Here is a 22069-nt window from a genome sequence, read left to right on the forward strand (position 1 = left end):
GAATGATAATGCGAAGAATGAGAACACGAAGAAAGAGAAAAAGCAGAGAACATTGAAAGAGTGTGAGAGTGTGAAAGCATGACAGAAAGTGAGTGCAGAAAACAAAATTCAAATGAAAATTCTGATTTTTCAGCTTTCAGTTTTTTAATTTGTTATGTTGGAGTCCTTCCTCATTTTCGGACATATGTACGAAAATCAATTAAAATCTATTCCCACTACAAAATTCTAAAATTTTTGAACCCTTCCGAGGATGTGGATCTAATTTTAATAAAAAAGGCATTTTTATGGGCAAATAAATGACACTTTGCACAATCTTTAGCTTCTGAATTTTATTTACATAGTTCAACTAGTGGTTTCAAATGAAGGCTAAGTCCCTTCTATTTACATGTTTGTTTCATATATATACACGTTTATACTTGAAAAGTAAGAAAACTGTACAAAAATTAGAAATACCTTGAATGAAATAAAAGAAATACATAAATTATATATATGTAACATTGGAGTTTTCACACACTGAGTAAAAACAGTCTTTGAACGGCAATAGAATCAGGATACTTAGCTAATCAAAAGGAAATAAAGTCTGCACGTTAGATTTCAATGCACAAAAGTAACTGTCCGAGTTTTCAAATACAATGAAAGTTTTACATTTGTGTCGGTTCCACACAGAAATACAAAAAAAAACACATATATGCAAGGTATGTACATAAAATACCATCAAAAACGTTGTCACTTCTGGTATGAGAGTGATGTGAGTTAGGATCAAAATATGTTTTATTGTAAGAAGGAATAACACCAGCTGTCCATTAACCTTCACCCTGTGTTTAATCAATCAATCAACTTCTAAAGACGAAAAAAAAAAGGGAGAAACGTAAGATTTGTCGTTTTAAACTCTCTTACTTCACTATTCATTATGAAGAGCAAACACTAGCAAGGTTCTCCAGCAAGAAGGGCTTAGCTGACCCTTCAGAATGCATAACGTAAGAGGCGAGGAGAAGACGACATTTCATGGATTCACCTACGCATTGTGCAGGGCCAGCCAAGCTCTTCCCGCAGCAGAACTCACCGAGGTTGAACCTTCAAATTGTATAATGAAGTCAAGGAGCTAAAACAGCTCTCCAGCAAACTCTCCTGTCATTAAACCTCCGTATTGCACATTATAGAAGCGGTAAGAAAAGACTATTTACCCTCCAGTGAGATACAATCAAAAAACCGTAATTACAATGCAGTTTTACGATGCCCATTTTCAGAAAACGCTACTTTAAAATCCTTAATCTAATAACGCAAATGTCCCAAAATAACAATAATTGTTCCCCAGATACATCTAATAACCCCAAAATTGTGATCGTGACAGGCTTCTAACAAAGATTTAAAACAGTTTGTTTAGTGTTCATAAGCACCCATTACCTAGTTAGCAGACACAAAATGACAATGTATTGGAAAATAGAAGGAGGTAACTTTTTTGGAAGATTAGGTATGAGATTGGACACAAAAATCCCACGCCTCAGTTACTTTGCAAACGAGCTCGTACATCGTGATAACGCCAAGGGTATTTGTTAAGCTCGTACAATGTATAGATCTTGGCGTATTCACCCGAAGACCTATAGTGCAGATTCACCCTGTCTGAAACTCCTCTAATATTAAATTAAAAACAATGCATTATCTGGAGTAACAACAACCTATTGGGATGAAGAAGGCATGATTTTATAAAAAAAATTGAAATATTATAATAGACGGCAGGCAAATGTATATAAAAATTGGAACCCGGAAAAAAACAAAGATGCTAGCAGTAGAAATATAAGGAGCGATAGGTTAACTAGTGTCTTTATTATTAAGGGCATCCACCGCATGGCAAAACCGCTACGATTAGGATGTGTCGCATCGCACGCCATAATGATCTTTGACATCATTTTTTGTGGAAATAGCTCTATCCTTTAACTAGACAGTCAAAGACGACAAGCCTGATTTTTTTTTTTTTATCCGTGTGTTGGCCGCTAACATTTCCCCCCCAAATAGATGTGAAATAAACAACAACTAAGTTGGATTTATAGATGACACTAACATATCGTATCAATATGGCCATTCCTTACAAGGTACTCCAAAAGGCAGTAGGCTTCTAAGCTAAAGGTCCAGTGCTCTAAATGCGAAAGCGTTACATTTTGAGGTGGGGTTTATTCGATGGGCAATGAATAAAGACATTTCATTCTGTATTATGAAAAGGCAAACACAGCGAGCTTCGTCTGGATGACGAGCCGCAGTAGCTCTGCATGCGGCATAGCAAGATAATTAAGATCACATAAAAAAAATCTTGCCACTGGTGGACTATCTAGGCCCTCTTGATGGAGTAGGTCACTGGGTTTTCCCTTTAAATGCACAGTGAAGCGGGTGGAAATACGTCAAGTCTCTAGAACTCACTTTTTTTTTTTTTTTTTTTTTAAATAAACCCTACTGTAGACTTCTGAACAAAACACAGCTTTTCCCACCTACAGCTAGGAAAGTGGTTGAAGTTCTTATTTAGAGTCCTGGGCTTCTGCTTAGAAAATGAATTGAAAGCTCGGTGCTTTTTAATTTAGGTTTTCAGGGACACGGCCTGTGGCTTGGGTCACAGGGGCGATGCTGCTTTAGCAGGTTATGGGGTAAGCAGGGAAGGGTTAGGACAAAATTTAGTGTAAAACCACTAAATTTTGACGTCAATAATCAACTCAGTCAATAAAGGGACACCACACATCAAGAACCCAACCGTAAGAAAATGTTATACAGGGATTTATGATAAATTATAGAAAGCTTCTGGCTGTACAGTTTAGGTTGTAAAACAGTGGACTTCCTTTAAAAAAGCTGTAATAGATTGGATGCTCATAAAGAAAAAAAACCTTATTTTTTAGTGTTTAATTACAGAGAAAATGGCAATCCAGGATTATTATTGGAGTGTAATGATACACAGTACTTCTTAATAACAAAATTAAAAACTACCCGACTTATAGCGTCTTACTGATTATTTTATTTACCCAATAAGTACTTGCCTTGTATTTGTACTCAAGTTTCTAAGCCATGAATTACAAACACGGTTTGGACCCATATACATTAAGAAGCGCAAATGCCACCAGTTGCAACAGGGAATCACGCTAGGACAGCAGTAACCTATACAGTTTCACATGTGGCTCTTCCAAAGAGGTCTAACTAATGTAGGAGATACATGGACAGATGGTGTGGGTAGTTTCACAGTGGTAAAATGTTCAATATTCATCACATTACTGGCTGCATAAACATTAAAGGACCTTAGCAGGTGGGAACGGACCCCAGAAAATAACGTTCAGCAAAGATGTTAACAATTCAACAGATCACCAAATGCACAATATTTTAACCCATTTCGTCCTCTGCAGATTGCAGCCCACAGTTTGTGTTGGTACCAGCGATTGGTTCAGACTGCATTTTTTATATAACCATTGCACTTATATTAAAAAAAACAACAACAAAAAGGGACATAAAAGTGCAACTGTAGTTTAAAAAATGTATACTTCAAAACTTAGTGTACCAAGGAAAATTTCTGTAACAAATGTTTATTGCATTAAATATTTGAGTAGTAAATGTTCCATTAGTTTCAAAAACACGCATTCAGTGTTGCGAGCAAACTGAACGCGTATTCACTTTAATACTGACGAACGGAAAGTCGGTATGTATTCCACCGCCTTTTAAGTCAATGTGCAATTCCCTGGGGTTTCACCAATCATACTTGTCGGTAGTGGTTTTCCATCAAAAGATCGACACTAGATCCCTCTGATTTTTTGAAGTGGTTTTACACAGTTCAGAGAAAAAAAAAAAAAGAGTTGATCGACTTAAGAGGTCAGCACTCATCAGCCTTCTTTGTAATCCTTTGTTAGTGATGTGAAGACCTAGGAATTAAAAACACACAATTTAGGTTTTTGGGTTTTTTACAGAATATCCCCATATGCATTTGCCCCTTTTCCACACTTCCCAGCTAAATGCCCTGGAGGAGATGTGAGATATAAAGTGCGTTGCCCCTGATTGTCAAGAAAAAGCAGCCACTCATTGGCTGCTTCAAACATGAAGCTAAAACAAGCAGCTTGCGGCTCATCAATATTGCAGAAGGGAAAAGACATATAGTTAATAATTTACATTTTGTTCCATGTAGGAGTTTTCCTATCTACGAAATCCATTTATTAACAACCACGATGTCCGTAGGAGAGTAAAACATAGTTTAAACTCTCATATGCAATAACAAAAATAACAAAATCATACGACTAAGAGCAGCCATAATTCTTCTTATATCTTGAGAAAATTAACTAATCACAGCATCCCCCAAGGATGAGATAAAGACATTTATAAGCTCCATGGGGGCTGCTTCGACTCATTAAGTAGCAATGTGTATTTTCACAAGACTCAAAGGTGGGTATCTTAGGATAAGCAGATAAAGTCTACTTCAAACCATCACCTCCTATTTTCACTGACCTGGGACCATTTTTTATTACTGTTTTGCATCTGAACGGCCGCTATGCAGCTGAAGAGCTTCTCCGACGTGATATCTTCAGGCAGCTTTGTTAGGAACTGTGCTATATGAATAAAGTCCATCTGTAAGAGAATGTCTTCATACAGTCGCAGGATTCCCAGAGCTGTCCTAAATAAAAACTCTTCTCCATCCCTGCAGAAGACATCCCAGACCCGACAAGCAAGATCGAGTGGCAGTGACTTGCTGTATAGTGTAAAAATCCTGAGAAATAGAACAATTTATTAGCAACGAGGGGAGATCGATTCAAAAAAGCAGACAAATTGTGGTTTCAACCCGCTGACTTCACTAATAATTCTAGAGAGTCAACACTAGAACATTTTTCCAGCAAGTGTGGCCAAGCTGGGGCTGTATAATTCAACAGGTTAACCACAGACCCACTGATTTGACTATGCATTATACAGGGCCAGCCAAACGTTTCCTGCAGCAGAAACACACTGGGATGCAAGTTCATGAAGCCAAGGAGTTGAAACCAGAGTTCTCCTGAAAAATCTCCTGCCAACCCTCCCCCCTTTACTGACCAGACCCCCAGGAAAAAACAAACAAAAGAAAAAGAAATAAATGTAGAATAATTCACTTACCAGTCTATCAGGTAGAGGTCTGGCGTCAGACTATAGGAATTGAAGTGCAGGAAAAGTTTGGGGAGGTTCTCTTCAAAGAATACTTCAAAGGCCGCAAAATATTTCAACATCTAAAGAAAGAAAAAAGTTGTTTTTGGGAAAACTCGGGGTCAACCACCTACATGAAACTCACCCAGCCTGGTCTGGCACAAAAAACTGTTTTGTACTATTATTGATTTATACAACGCCATCATATTCTGCGATGCAGACAGGGCATTCGAAATGGTGCATTACACAACAATTTTTGTTTATAGAAAAACAAGTAAATGTAAGGAAGCTTAAGAGTGCTGTGATAAAGTATTTATCTCTCCACGATAAATAAGCAAAAATAAAAGTTATTACAATAACATTTTTCACAGGATCCAACAAATTTTAGAATAAGACAAACAATGCGAGGAAACATAAAATGCAGCTTTTGCATGACCATTTCATATACTGAAGGTAAAAAGTTAATCAAAACCTCTATCACCCATGTGAAAAAGTAATAGCCCCCCCCCCCCCTAAACCTAATAACTGGTTGTGCCACCTTTGGTCGTAATAACTGCGATCAAACATTTGCGAAGAACTTTGGCTCGTTCTTCTTGGCAGAATTTTTTTAATTCAGCCACGCTAGAAGATGAACAACTTTTTTTTTAGGTCATGCTGCAGCATCTCAATCAGATTCAAGTCAGGACTGAGCAAATCCTTTATTTTGTTTCTTTTGAGCCATTCGGAGGCGGACATGGTTGTGGGTTTCAGCTCACAGCCGTGCCTGAGCTTAAGTTCACCATCTGACGGCCGGACATTCGCGGTAAAGAACGGAAATCATGGTTCCATCAGTTACGGCAAGTGGCCCAGGGCCTGAAGCAGCAAAGTAGCCACAGACCATCACACTACCACCACTGTGTTTGACTGTTTAGCATGCTGTCACGCCAGGTGGAATTGGACCCATGTCTTCCAAAATGTTACATTTATGACTCATCAGTCCACAGAATATTATTCCATAACTCTTGGAGGTCACCAAGATGTTTTTTTTTGGCAAATGTGACACAAGCCTTTGTGTTGTTTTTTTGGTCAGCTGTGATTTTATCCTTGCAACACTCCCATGGATGCCATTTTGTCTTTCTTATCGTGGAAAAACTGGCCTTAACTGAGGCAAGCGAGGCCTGTAGTTCTTTACATTTTAGTCTGGATTATTTTGTGACCTCCTGATGCTCAAAGAATTTTGGTAGGTCAGCCACTCCTGGGAGGGTTCACAACAGCTCCAAGTTTTCTTCGTTTCTAGATAATGTCCCAGAGCCTTAGCAATGGCTTTATATCCAGACTGATAGATGCCAATGATCCGAAACATTACGGTGTGACTGAGACCAGATGGAAAGCGTGAAAGGGAGTCTCTCACTCTTGTGTCAAACCTCTTCCCCACTCTCAAACTTATTGGTTACTTGATGTGTTCTGCTATTGGTTATATTGATCTCCTTTTCCTTTACCCTGATTGGACAGTTTTTTTTCCCTACCTGCACTCTGGATTGGTTGTTTATTTGGAACACTAATTTAAGAACTAAACAAGATATAATTGTTGCAAACTGTATATATACTGTGCAATTTGGTTAAGAAAAGGATGTGTAGATTACACTGCCTGCAAAAGAGCTTAACTACTGGGTGATTCTCAAAAGGAAGAGAACTCAAGCATCAGCCAGCTCAGAAGAGGGACAGCAGCTGTAACAGTCCAGGAACAGACAACCCCAAAAGGGTCCTGCCAAACCTGGTGATGTCACAGTGACAAATATGAAAAATATTAGAAATCGTCAAATACTTTTTCACAGCACCGTACATACAAAGATATGGTCATGTTTACTGTGTTAACTGGATACAAATTATACATGCAGTCTTTGTTCTTTATTCCATACCTCTGCGGTTATTTTACTGCATGAATATTGCAAATAATTACAAAAAAAAAATCAATAAAAAAAAGCTCAGTTTGACAACACACTGCAGACTAACAGACATGAAAAATCAAAGATTGTTTATGTCTTCATTAAACTCGAAAATGAAAGACTCTTTATGTGATTACAAAGGGGGATAGCAAGGCTTCTATTATGAAGAATGGCTCTCTGAGTCAGTGAAGGAAGTTGGGTATTGGTATGACATACCATGCTGTGATCCACCCGGAAGAACGCCAGCTGGCATGGCTTGTTTAGAAGATTTGCAAATGCGATGAATGCATCTGCTTCCTCCAAGTTCAGAATAAGAACAGCAGCGATGAAGGACATGCCTTGGACCTGCAGATGAGTAAAGAGGAGAGGTTTGTTGAGGATGTTTCTTCACACTCCTGTACTGCCCAAACAGCCCAGTCAGAGCCCGGCAATTACAAGCGTAACAGTATCTTAGAAGATTTAGTCATGTTATGCAAGTTTTAGATTAAAGGTGCCTTAAATTCTACACCTTCAATACCAAAATGTACAAATACATTCTCCTTAATAGACCCGATAATAAAAATCTTACTAGAGCCTTCTGGATCAAGATCTGACAGGGAATAGGATGCACATCCAGTCATTTGCCAAGTAACACATATACGGAAACTACGTAATTTTGAAGTTTGGATCAGAAAAAGCATTTGTTCCGAATAAAATGTGGTGTTTCAAAGTCTTTTCAAAGTTCAATGGGTCTTCCACATGAATGCTGGTTAAATAAATCCACTTAAGGTTATATAATAGTTCAGGTTATGTGCTTTAACTAATCATTTTTGGTCAGTGGAAAAGAAAAAAAAAAAAAACTTAGTTAAAAAGTTTGTAAGTGGTATAATAATTATACAAACTATGAAAACAAAAGGAAGAGAGCGCCCTCAACATAGGCAAAAAAGGACATTGTCTAAACAGATCAACAACACAACAAGCACAGTATACTTACATAACCAACATCAGGCCTATAGCATGTATAAGCTCCTAACACGCTGTGCAACAAGTCATGATAAGGTCCACCCTGTAGAAGAAATCAGCTGTGAGTTACTGGCAGAATAATCTGAGATCACAAAGTCAGTGATGACTGAAAATAACTAATTTTCTCATCTAGTCTCTCCGAATAAAATGTTACTTATTCATCATTCAGGAAAGCTTTATCTATATCCCACGCTTTCTTGAATGTCTTTACTATACCCGTACTATTCCTATTGGAAGTCTACACCAGGTATTTGCTTTTTTTTGTTCTGCTATTGCTGTAAACATACACAAAGTCTCTGAATTGTACATAAAAAAATGTTCATGAGTTGTAATAAATTCTAAGAGAGGCAGGAAGTGTCCCTCAATTTACATTCTGCAGAAACAGGAGATGTATTTGCCAATTTGATAGGTTACTCGATCATTTTGGTTATATAATTATGTGTATTCCATATATTTATAACTACGTTCACTTCTGATATCAGCAGTTCTGTGCCCTCATCTGTAACAAGCGTGAGGACAGCACTGCTCGAGCAATATTGCCAATTTCCTTTATGGGTAAATGCTGACGAGAAAAGCAGCCTCTGCCATATTTCCCTTATGAGGTTTCCAAATGTATGTTGTAGGTTGTTAAGCAAAATGCTTTAAGGGTTAACAAGGCATCTTGCATGAAGATGGCCATATATTGCCATAAATGTTGTTCTCTGGAAACCTTGCCAGACCCCACCATAAGGTTAGTGGAACACGAGGAGCATCCAAGCAGGTCATCTTCACAAGATACCAGATGCCCTGTCATGGGTGCAGTGAAATGTTACAGAGTTATGATTTGAGAAATATGGTTGAGTTTCCAAAGTAGAATCATAACATGAAGATGTTCTGTGTGCTGATGGTTTGACTTCCAGAACGATAGAAAACATGGCAGAAGGAGCCCCAAGGTACTCAGAGATGGCTCCAGCCTGGCTGTCAAACAAAGATCGCACAGGTAGGAACTCCATTGTTTAAATAATCCCATCTATAGGATTACTGCCAGGGGAATTAAAGGTTGGGTTGTCTTCATGTTCCTGTTTATCAATGTTAATTTATGTTAATGCAGTTCTGTGGATATACGAGTCTATGTTTTACAACAATAAACTGTTCATTCCTGCTGTACTCAGTTCAAGGTAGTTGTGTCTACTTATTGGGTACACATGGCAGGGTTCCAAGGTGCGCATGCTGGCTGGTGCTGGAAGTGATTCCGGGGACAACAGGAGGATACATGTGGGTGATCTCTGGGAGTTACTACAGCTCTCTTGGTGAACCCGTTATACTAAGAAATAGCAACGGGTAACTAGCTGACAGGTACATATGTGTTTGGTACCTGTATGCTTAAAATAACATGGGGAACATACAAGGTAGCATAACAAACAAAACATGATGTATTAAATGAGTAGTATCATAAAGTGTTGGGGCTGCACACTCCCCTGCCATGTGACACCAAATGGCAGTCTCCTGGAAACAAAGAAAGGTGAATTGCTATAAGAAGAGGAACCTGAGCAAAACCATGGATTTCCTTTATTGAACTTCTTTTGACAGGCGGTTTATAGCATCAGAAAATTCCTGCAGATTATTTTACTTCTGTGGATTGTATGTTTTTCTGTGTTTTATCCCGTTTATTTTAGGACTGTTTTGTATGTGTTTTTAGTATGTGCTCTCTGTTAGCATTATTTGTGTATAAACACTGGTACATTCATGCTCAGATTACATATACAAAAATTGTGCTTTCATTTTGAACCCCTACTTTTGGGGATAGCTGGAGTTATCAGGTTACCATTTTATAACCAAATTGGGTTTTGCTATAGCCTGGGTAGTTCAGGGGGTTGCCAAAGCCTCTTAGGTATTTTCTAAACCCTGGCAAGCAGGCAGTGGTACCTGCTGTGTGTGTGGGGGGCTTCCCTGACATAGGTTACCCTTTATTATCTTGTACATTGACTAGCCAACTGCATTTTTTGGATCTTGTAAAGTAACCCTCCAGCTTATTTCAAGCAGATGTCAACATGAAGGATTTGTAAGTAGCTTGGAGATCACTCGCATGAACTATATTTCCATCAAGATAGCTGTAGTTTGACAAGAGGTGAAGGCACTTTGTTGACCCCTGGCTTCGTGATCATACCTTATTTCTTGGTAGTTATGCAATAATAAGTGCAGTTTGCAGTATAAGCAATGGAGATAATGTGTATTAATTCAATTCCACTGTGATATTTCTTTGTGATATTAGAGGTTGTATTTAAAGTAAACCTTCTTTCAAAGCGAAATGGGGAAAAAATCAAAACAAAAAACACACTTACCTTCTGGAAAATATAAAGTGATGGGAATGTTCGTGATATATCTAATTTAATTAACTCCAGGCTGGCTTCTCTGTCAGCAACAGACACTCCAGTATCTACAGGATCACACAAACAGATCGATGGAGAGAGCGATCACAAAACAGCAGCCAATCAATGCATGCCATTCAAAACATACAAATTATTATAAACTAGATAAATCTATTGAACGTTAGGTGGCTTGGTAGATCTAAAATAAGATAAATTATCTATGCTTGCTTTTGGGAATACATAAGGTTGTGTGTTTTTTGTTATTAAAACAGTTATTAATCTATAACCTCTTCGCAATCACGACTATTTAATTGATTACATGAATGTAAATGCTATATGTAGACATAGAGAACGCTTGTCTAAATGCTGGGAATGTTTTATACCATGCAAATACATAATTTTGAAAATAAAGGAAGGAAAAAGACAAGAAGCTACATATCACTTAAAGGTATAATCAAACTGCCTTTGTGGATCCCCGGGATCTTTTTTTAATTTTATTTTTTTTTTATTTTTTTTTAAAGGCTAGTGGGTCTTAGACTTGGATTCATACGAATTTGAAGGAAATTTGCTAATTTCAATAGCTTGTACAAAATGTCCGAAAACAAGGAAAAGGCACCTGTTTAGGGCATTAAGTGTCAATGTACATGAGTAGAACATCTAACCTTCGGTTTCATTTTCGGAGCCAGTTTCGCTGAAACTTTTCCATCGTTCCTTAGCTCTTGACAAGAAGATTTCATAAAGCTCTACGGATTTAAAAACCACACGAATAGTCCAGTATTAAGCACATACGTACGTTGTAATAAATCCTACGTAACCAACAAAAAAAAATTATGACAATTAACGTTTTTCTAATGCTGTAGGATAGCTGAGGGGGTCCTGAAGCTCCCCTCGTGCACACGCACAGAAATCGCTACCTTGATTGTAGGACCACGGAGAAGACAGGGAGCTGTATTTTTTTTTTTTTTTTTTTTAAACATTCACATATTCAAGTCAGACTAATTAGGAGGATATGTCTGCCAATTATCAAATGGTAGGAAGCTCTTTCTACGCTCACAGCGGTCATCCATTTGTATTTCTTTTATTTGCTTTCTTTAAAGCTTTGCGGCTTCTTACCGGGAGTGATATTAAGTTCATTTCCTACAGCCAAGCTCCATACTTTCCCACGCACACTTGGGGGTAGGCCTTGCCACCAAAGATCTCGGACTCTTCTTGTACTTCGCCTGGACAGAAAAAAATAAATATATATATGCCATCTAAAATTCACACCTATGGAATATTTGTCTTACGACTATGGTACAATCACACATCTAAAGCTGTTGATTCCATTCTCTTTTTCCACTGAAATTACGAAAAAAATGAGAATTGCTTTCATTTACAGGCCTGTCACTTATATCCAGCACACATCCCTGCCCTGTCGGCCATCACCGATTCTAGACACCTACATGACATCCCAGTTTGGCAGAATTTCAGTGTTCCAAATCACCATGGCACTCGCGATATTTTCCTCCTGCTTGAATCTTTCCCTCATTTGTTTTTTCCTCCTCTGTGCTTCTTTGACTTCTGTATAAAATAAAAGTATGAGAAAATTACTATTGTAAATATATAAATAAAAAACAACAAAAACACAAAAACACTTTTAGAGGGTGTGAGGAAAGAAGATGAGACAATAATTAAGCAAGATTTACCACCCAAGGAGAAAGAATAAGAGTCTAGGGGCACTAGAGACTCATTAAGATGGCTACCCAGTTCCTTGTAAGGGAACCCCAGAATTTCCCCCCATAAATAATGGAAAACGCTTCCATCTATAACTTATTTTAACACCTATGTAGATTGGCCACAAACTATTTCGACTGTAAGTCATCGCTTGTTGAATTACGTCAGCTGGGATCACCGGTCAGTCCTATAACAGTAAGGTGAAAAAAAGACTCCAGTTGAGCGGGCAGATCATGTTCTCGTAAGACATGAGGTGTACCCGTCAATCTAAACGGCGTAAGGAACGTAATTCTGCCTCGGAGTTGGAGCCCAGAGACTACGTACAGATTATGGTTTATTCCAGTGTTACTGCTGTGTAAAGACAGACTAGATCAGCCAGCTGTGATTCCGTATCCAAATCCACATGGGGTTTCAGAAATTTATATTTGCTCCAAACAGTCATCTGTGTTCTGTAAACACGTTTTCATTCTTGATAGTTTTGTGTTTCAAAGTAGAATTAGTTTTTCCTGTTCTTAAAAGTGATATTGTGCTATGTTACAGGTATAAACCTCCAGAACATTTAATAGATGTATTAAGTTGTAGGCCAGGTTTAGCTGCCCCACATATTTATAGAATTGGGGTCTCGTATATGCTATGAAGGCATTTCCGTTCGCAAAAGTCAAATAATTACATCAGAAGAAATGTCCTCTCTGATGACTTCTTAATAGGCTGAAAGCCTAAAAGTTATGACAAACTTTGGAACTCATGACACAGTATCCATCATTTTTACAAATAACAGAAATAGGGTTATGCTCCCCGGAATATATTATGCATTTACCATAACATAACAGAAAGTAGCAACAGTGTTTTGCTGTTGTATAAACGAGTTGGATAATAGTCCTAATCTGCCACAATGTAACCGGACATGTTGAAAACGGGGTCACTATGAATATGTTAGTTGGTGTTCATCAGAAACCTGGGACATGTAGTCAACCATCTGCTCCAACAAAATGTTCCTTTTAACTCTTTCAAAGTTTAACAGATGTGTGCTTTACTAATAAGGTCCACACTTCAAGAGCAAAAAAAAATTCTTAGCCTAATACAAGAGTACTGAGCGGAGTCTATACTACAAAAAAATGAGTACAATTATCCATTTAGCAGATAACATTATCTAGTGTAAGCCCTTTGGAAATGGGAAGCCTGCAACACATTAGTTCCACTAGAAGGCATCTGCACCGTGTCTTCTCAAGAGGAACAGGAGCCTCGAGGCTTCATTTAATTAGATACTGTGCTTCTGTTAACCCAACATTACGTAAGCCGTGTCCTCCTTCACTTGATCCATGATCCATCAAGGCTGTTAGAAATAGAGCTTTATTGATTTAATTTACACTGCTGTGAAAATGGGCGAGGGCAGCAGAAGCGAATATAAATACCGATAAAGGCTATTTATAAAAAAATCAGTCCATTTTTAACCAAAGATTAAATAAATATTCAATATATTTAATAGTTACACCTACACACTGGTCTAAGCAGTTCCTAACCGCTTATCTAATTCCAAGCAAACCTACTTACTGACTGATCTGTAAGAGCACAAGAGCAGAAATTCATTTTTTCCCCCTTTTCTATCATCATTGTTCAAGAAATAATGAAATTGTATTATTATTATTATTATCCTTTATTTATATAGCGCCAACAGTTTACGCAGCGCTTAATACAATACATAAATTCAAGGGATATGACAAGACAAGAATTGACAGACTAAGACAAACCGATACATTTGGTGGAAATTGTACATGATTCACTTTGTATTGTCCCTTCGTGTAATAACGTTACAGCTCAGTTGGTGCTCTACATAATATTATTAAATGTTCAGATCACAAAGCTGAAGTAATATCCTGGAGCTAACTTAAGCCACCTCTAGCATCTCAGGATTTGAGCCAGCTATATTTTATGTAAGTGCTATATCTTTCCTTGTGTATTCAGTTTCAAAGGCTCGTGTGCTCTGAAAACATGCACATAAATTGTGGATGTGCATGAAAAGCCAGAAAAAGAAAAAGCGTCGGAAAAAAACCCCATCTTTCAACAAACACATTATCTCATCCGGTACGGTTCCAGCTGAGTTTTCACTGGTTCAGATGTGAAGTTTAAGGCATACCTACCACGTTTCTTTGCCTCGGCTACCATCTCGTCATACTCCTGTCGATGACGCAATGTTTCAAGGGCTGATTTAGCAGGCAGATTTCTTAAAATGAATAAATATGTAACATAAGTCTTCAGAAATTGATATGTCAAGGATGTACTATGCTAGCTGAATGGCAAGCAAAACAAGTCAGTTACACAAACCAAGGTAATAACACCGCATCCCATTAAAAAGTTCTGAAGTCCTCAAGAGTCCCCAGCTAACACGCGCACGTTAATCATATGCAAACACATATGCAGGGTGTATTCGCCAAACAAACATATAAGATACTATCACATGTTGATTACAGAAAATATTTTAGCTCTAGCACTAGTGAGGCTATTGAGCCCAGAGTTGGACAAAGTAAGAGAAAAGTTTGCAGGAAGGAAGATAGAATTAAGACTTTAGACATGTAGGTAGTGGCTTTGGCATTCACAGGAATAAATTGCTAGCTCTAGGTTGCCAATGTTGTCCATAACTAGGAGGTACTTTTTAGTTATCAGATATTAGGCAAACAAAACAATAGTTGAAGATGTGTCTCTGGGAGGTTTAGAAAACGTACAATAATTTCTCTTGTAAATACAGCATATCGTGTATGCCCAGTGGTACATATATGCCCTAAACCTACCTGAAATAAGGTCTCTCCCTCCAGCCATGGCATCACACCCCACGAGGACAGCATGGGTGGAGGAAAAAACATGGAGGTCTCGCACAAGAAACATCTCCGAAAGCCCTGATCTGAACCTGGTAATGCTGCAAGGGCTACCTAGCATGGCCTGGCCTAGAATACGGCAACGTGCCAACCGCTAGTAGTCTCCAGGTTTATATGCTTAACAATTTAACCAACTTACGCAGGCCGATCTTCCAAAATGAGAGCGGTGGTGGAAAGTGGCTCAAACTCAAACTTTTTACGTCTTGTGGACTGTGCTGAAGTTTTACAAGTTCTTCCTGCACGTGCTTCATATTCCTAGATGGAAAAAAAAGGACAATTACGTTTATCAAGTTTAAAGAATACGTGAAAGAAAATGCTTTTAAAATAGTGACATATGCATTTGAAAGCACTAAATTGAATAAATATCTCCACCATTCTTATTTGGATAATTATTACTCTGGTACTTCTCGTCCTGTTATTATTGAAGAAAAACGTTCTCAAACATACCGTTTAAATACATTTTTTAATTTAGAAAATGTGCCTCTCGGCTCCAGCTGTTCAACTAAATATGAAACGTTGGATGAATGAACCATCGATCAATAAGACGGTTTGTCAAAATATTTTCCATATTTTGACAAAGAAGCAGCAATTATGAGGTTGATGAAACATAGAACTGTTCCAGTGGGTAGTTTAAAAGAGGCCGTGGGCAATCTTTCATAACGCTATTGTTGGTGTGTGCAAAATAACGCTCGCTCTATGCAAATATTAAGGAAATAGTGGCTGCTTTGGATGGCAACTTCTTATTTTTTATCTCATCTTCTATGGATTTTTTTAACTCCTTCAAAACGAATGACACAACAGGTACATCATTAAAAGATGGTCCTACGGGACCAATAATGTATTTATAACGTAATGCAGCTTGTTTTCAGACTTAACCATGAATTCAAAATGTCAACTTTAATGTTCTATTTGAAGGACACAATGTTCTCGATACCCGAAAAATCACACACACACACATATACATTATATATATATATATATATATATATATAGCAAAAAACAGTATGAATACATATAAAGCTTCATGATCACAGAGCTGCTAGCAAAATTGCCCATATCAGAAAAAAATGGTTGGTGAATTTAGCAAAAAAATAAATAAAATAAAAAGCAGCTGAGCTGAGTGGAATGATTATTTTGCTTTTACTTAAGTTCAAAATGGGTTTGAAATATTGGGGCTATGGATGTCCAGTTTCCCTCTTTTCTGAAATATTATCGTTCGTCGGCGTGTCAGTATGATGCCATCAGTAAAGAAGCTCTAAGTTCAGAAGGTCAAGTGGTCCCTCCCTTTGATACGGTGAAGCTGGGATGAGCTCATTATTACAGCATCCCTTTTCTTCTACACAGAGCTAGCTTTGGCTTCATGTCCAAAGGCTTCTATTCCCCGATTAACACGAGTCAAAGCACAGCTGTGTTTCAGCAACATAGATTAGGACAGAAACCATGCGAATCATAATTATATATATATATATATATTTCAAAAATTTATACACTGTTACACACTACTCCTTTGTGAATTTTTTTTTATGGCGTTTCAATACTAGTCTGGAAGGATAAGTTACCGTTACATACTTGTGAGCCATTCAACAAGTATATAGAGAAAACATATACATTGACTTCAATCAGTAGCCATTACCTCTCTTACATTGAAGGAGCATGCAATTAATACACAGCCTTAATGGGAAAGTGTTTTATCACTATTTTCAGTTAAAAAATGAGCTTTCATATTGCGCATTTTCTTTTTTTGCAAAATAGAATGCTACTACAAGTTCTCCATTTTTAAATATTTTAGTTCTAGCTAATAGATTTCATTGGTATCGGCATAAAAAAATCATCTTAGCGTGGTGTTCGAGCAAGTCACCGCATGACTGACTACAATGGCAGGCTCAAGGTCTAAAGATAAATGATTGAAAACGGGAAATAAAATCATTTTATTAATGTAGGCCAACATTACTGTATAGAGCACTGTTTATTGCTGCAGAAAAAGACGAAAAAATACATTTTGCCAACGCCCTTTACATTATACTCACACTCATATAATCTCGATTGACATGTATTTGCCATCGCTCATTAGTGTACATAAATCCCCAAAAAGTTTGTACCATTTTATACGGTACCGCATTTGATAACGCATGAGGTGATATCATTTTGTTCTTATGGAGAACAAGATATTTTTTTATTAATATTTGTATATTTCATTTAGATTTGTAGTTAAAATACAGTTATAGCCACCACAAACGTGTGCCTTTTGAACCCCACACTAAAAATAGTGTGGAGAACTCCCCGTAACCACTGGAGTAATTCAATTACTAGTTTGTGATGACAGGAAACCACTTGTTCATTAAAATACTCATTTGTGGTTCTGTAATTCCATTCCGAACATAAGATGATATCATAAACTAGCTCTGGTTTGAACCCTTGACTTCCAAATGAAGGAGTTCCACGTTTTACAAAGGGCTTTATGGAGAGAGCTCTTTGCCTTATAATGAAATATGTAGCGTACTTGTACATATTCTATTTTACAATAAATTTAAAATGGTTTTAACTCAAAATATGATTGAAAACCACATCGCTATTACATTCATTGTAATAGATTAAACAGAACTGCATTATGGTTTAGACATTAATGGCTGTGTGTTATACAGGCTGTACACTCGCCACTTTACATTGTAGCAGAGTGTCATTTCTTCAGTGTTGTCACAGGAAAAGATATAAAATATGTACAAAAATGCGAGGGGTGTGCTCACTTTTGGGAGATACTGTATATCCGAAAGCATTGCTATTGAGTCGTGAAACTGTTCTTGATCAGAGTGGCACAGGAGAGAAGGGATGTAATGATTCATACGGCTTGTCCCTTCAGCCGCGCATCACACTCACAAGACACACAAAAGTTTCATTATTAAACACTATATAGACTTATTTTTAGCTGCAAGGGGGCACTGAGGGCTAATGACTACAAATAGCCAGTCTGTCATGTGGGGTGCAGAGGCTGTTCTATTGCATTCTTGCTTCCATACCGCTAATGGTTTATGTCGTGTTTAAGACGTTCTATTCACTGTTTTGCCTTTTACTACCTCATTTTCAAAAGGCAGGAAACAGCGGCAACGGTGAACGGCTGCCCAGTCACACTGGTCCAGAGTGGGCAATACCAGCTTTGCCATAAATGACCATGCATTTTGGCTGCCTTGACTGAGAAATATAGAATAAAAGGAAAACACGACAGCCCTATATGAAAACAACAATATGGTGTTAATTTGAATTATCATACAGAATAGATAAATCTGCACGTAATTTGTCTTTTCACTGATTCTCCAATTATACCCCTTACATCTCATATATATATATATAAGAAAATATTAAAGCACAAGGTGGAAAGTGATTGGGCACTGGCACATTTTAGGCGTTTACTGATCTGAAATCTCATCTCACCACATGCATTGCTCTGATTTTCCATATCTATTCTTGATGCCTTGCTCTACAGTTTAAAGGGAATAGGCAATTCCAACATATATGTAAAGTGCAATCGTTTCATTTTTCTGTAGCTGAAACGCCTGCGTTCCTGTTAATACACATCAATAGCAGCCAGTGCTCACATACAATCGTATAGTCATACCTAGAAAGTCCCCAGGTATACCACTACACCTGCGGATTAAAGGGCTCGCCACGAAAGCAGATAATCGCCTGCCTTACCCCAAGCACAGATCCAGATTTCCAGGATCATTTATGGTAGGAGTAACATTGCAGAAAAGTTTAGATTCATTTCATTTATAATTGAGAATTACATTTACTTTTAGCTCTTCACAGAAATCATTTGCAGCTCAATTAGTTAATAAAATTGCATGTGATTAAAACATGCAGCGAAATACTTTAGTGAGTTCGTGAATTTAATAAGTATTCTCAGTCGTGATTCATTGTTTTTGCTCCTTCCGCATTCGGTCTTATTCATATGCAGAAGCCTAGCATGCGAGAGATGTCACAAAAGCTTTGAGATATTTAATAGTCGCCCTTGGTCTTAAATACTCAAAAGCTCAGTTTCTCAGTAAAACAATCTGAAAAGGGAGCGTTATTACACAGTTTGATTTTTTTTTAAAGGAATGGCAGGTGAATAATTAGAATTTTTATTACCATGAATGTTGGTATATTTTAGCTTTATAAAGGAGATATATCTATATATCGCGTATTTAGAGATTGTTTTCTAATGTTTTTATTTTTGGTGCAATGAAGAACTGAAAGTGCATGTGCATTGTGACCTAAATTACAAAAAAGATGCGCTAATTGAAGGCAGCGACTCTAGGTGATGTTTTAATAACCGTGCGTGAATGAACATTCCATGCAGTTTTCGTTGTTACGCAATTGACAGATGGCACATGCATTGAGAAAGGTGGGACTAGAAAATGAATATATTAAATTCCATACCCCTGTGTTTAAAAGATTTGGCGTGGAGACTGACGATAGACTGCCAGAACTGTCATCCTAATGAGAAAAACAGAATTCAAGCCATAGTGAGATACACCACAAGTGAAAATGTGAGCACAATAACACAAAGAAATCGTCAAGCACGACACAGGTTTCCTTAGAGATTTTCAAATTGAGCTATTGTTCAGTATTGTGTTAAAAACATTCATTTTATGAACCATTTATTTCTCAAATGCCCTATATTTTAACATTGAACTCAGTGAAGTGCACTATCAACCCTAAAGTGTAAAATAAAACTTAATAGCTCTCCTAGGTTAAAGATTTGTAAGCATGATTTATTCTATTCCATTTGGAAAAGCCCAACACCAAAATAGAAATGGATAGACTGTCAACACATACACTCTTGTACACATTTACCCACATAAACAAACACCCTAAGCATACACACAGATACACACTTTACTTGCCCATACAAACACATATGCCCCAATATACAAACTTTTCTTCACACAGAAACTTCCTCTTCGCCCTACCTTTTGCTTTAGCTCATGGTGGACCTACATGGTCTGCTCCTACAGACCTTCACTACTGTGCTCGCCGGGTACATGGCTTAAAAACTGAGCGCCAGAATATGGCATCATACCCTGAAACTCAGCATCCATAGCAAGCACATAAGGGAGCTAAAAAGTTTAAAAAGTGGTCTTCTTACCCCAGAAACAAATCAGCAGGAACATTTTATCAGCTCCTACAGTAACAATATTAGCTATTGTACATAGAAATGCTACTATTTCAGAGCAATACACTAATATAAAACACAAAGAAACATTCGTATTTAATGTTACCATTCAAGGCGTATTAATAAGAGTAATAATGTAAAAAATGAAAAAGATAATAAAAGACAAAGAAGAAAAAACAATAAAGGCCAAATGTCAGTTCTGCAGTCAAAACACTTACACTCCTTTCAAGTAATTGACTTTGTCCTGAAAGACAACTTCAGGAAAGGGTGTGGAAACATGGGAACATACTTGAGAACTACAAACATTTCCCCATACAGCTCAGGTCAGATGTCAAAATTATCATTACATTTACAGCATGTGGAAGAAAAATAGCATTTCTGTGTAGAATAACCCAGCTTAAAGGGAAGCATAATATGCGTGTGCACTGGTAAGCAGGGGCGTAACTAGAAACCACAGGGCTTACACATCTACGCTCACACACCAACATTCATGCTTACATACATAAAATATGTTTATGTGTAATATATATATATATTATACACACACACACACAAACGCGCACACACACCTCCCCTCCCTGCTTTAAAGGGACACTCCAGCTTTCATATGCACTTTAATGCCGAGAGGTCTCATTAAAAGTACACAATGTCCTCAATGCAAATGTACTACTTTAATATTGATTATTCTTTGGGATAGCCCCCTGACCCTATAGGGAAGAAATTTATTGGGAGAGCGTGTATAAAGGCTCAGTGACTGAAGTCTTATGAGCCGATATTTAACATGCCTAACTAAGAACCAATGTGACACCGATAGTAGAATGCTAAAAGCACACTATCCACAATTTTCACAGAGCAGTATGCATTCTCCTGCTATATCCAATACACTGCAAAACCGCTAAGAATAGTTCATTTGCTACAGGAATTTGTAGCCAATAAAACAGGAAAACTCTGGTTGCATGTATGGTTTCTGTGACATGTTTCTAAGAAACTTGCACTGTATGTGAGACGGCATCAAAATACAGTGTACATTTTAACCCATGGTGCACCCGAGGGGGAGGGGTGACTATAATACCCACCCCTCGAGAAGCACCAGTTGGGGAGATCACAGACCTCCCTCTAACCATCTCAATGTCAAGGCAGCGGTAGGTCGCTATCCCGGGCGCTCCGCACTGAATCTACATCCACTGACCGGAAGGCAGAAAAAGAAGAGGGGGAGCTCAGGAGAAGGAGGAGGAAGATGAAGGGGAAGAGCTACAGAAAAGGAGACGGATGTGGAAAAGGTAGGAAGATATTTTAAGAATGTGAGAAAGCATAAGTAAGTCTGCGAGTGTGATGGGAGTTATTGTATACCACCGTCAGTGCCTGGCTCAGTATAAAGTATAAAGTGATTGGCGTAATGCTGCACCACCATGAATGTCTTGCTCAAGTATATAGTGAACATGTATATAGAATATATGAAGTTATTGATCAATTTGCAGGAAAAATGCTTAAAAAGGCAGAGGATGTAAATCAATTTAGCTTTGCAGAATAGACTGCGCGGTCATTTGGACCTGTTCTTTTGGGGTTTTGTTATTATAGAAAGCAGTATTATGTGTTCTGTGAATGTTATTTGTTTAAAGTCATGTATGTGTGGAGGGTACCAAATATTCTTGGTATGCCCCTGGGCTTGGTATGCTCCTCGACTGCCTTTGCACAGAGCTGATTTTTCTTCTTTAAATGTGGTTCCCATCAAGAACACCATTTATTAAATAGTCCTGCTGTGCCCGATGAAGTCTCTGGTGCTCAGGAAAGTTGATACTTCCATGCGCATGCGTTCGCACTCTTATGCAGCATGAGCAAGTGTGTAGTTACTTTAGGCCAAAACATAAGCTAGGCCAATCTACTGCTTTTCTCCTGTAAGTTTTAGAGTAAGTGTTCATGCCTTTAATAGTTGGC

The 22069-nt window shown here is 37.8% G+C and overlaps 1 protein-coding gene across 1 annotated transcript in view; it reads right to left on the reverse strand.

The window, feature by feature from the left end:
• Nucleotides 1-3848: 3848 nt before the first annotated feature.
• The window catches only part of LOC149298938 (TBC1 domain family member 12-like), a 32791-nt gene continuing 14570 nt past the window's right edge, over nucleotides 3849-22069 (reverse strand). The window contains exons 4-15 of the mRNA XM_089486947.1: nucleotides 19399-19455; nucleotides 15125-15240; nucleotides 14254-14336; nucleotides 11845-11962; nucleotides 11516-11622; nucleotides 11065-11145; nucleotides 10376-10470; nucleotides 8026-8097; nucleotides 7269-7397; nucleotides 5101-5210; nucleotides 4465-4723; nucleotides 3849-3887 (exon numbers count right to left, since the gene is read on the reverse strand). Of these exons, the coding sequence (XP_089343073.1) occupies nucleotides 3849-3887; nucleotides 4465-4723; nucleotides 5101-5210; nucleotides 7269-7397; nucleotides 8026-8097; nucleotides 10376-10470; nucleotides 11065-11145; nucleotides 11516-11622; nucleotides 11845-11962; nucleotides 14254-14336; nucleotides 15125-15240; nucleotides 19399-19455 (1266 nt within the window). The remainder of the gene's footprint in view (nucleotides 3888-4464; nucleotides 4724-5100; nucleotides 5211-7268; nucleotides 7398-8025; nucleotides 8098-10375; nucleotides 10471-11064; nucleotides 11146-11515; nucleotides 11623-11844; nucleotides 11963-14253; nucleotides 14337-15124; nucleotides 15241-19398; nucleotides 19456-22069) is intronic.

This window comes from Sceloporus occidentalis, unplaced genomic scaffold (genome assembly GCF_023333645.1).
Source record: "Sceloporus occidentalis isolate IW3139 unplaced genomic scaffold, rSceOcc1.0.p SCAF_30, whole genome shotgun sequence".
Classification (NCBI taxonomy): Eukaryota; Metazoa; Chordata; class Lepidosauria; order Squamata; family Phrynosomatidae; genus Sceloporus; species Sceloporus occidentalis.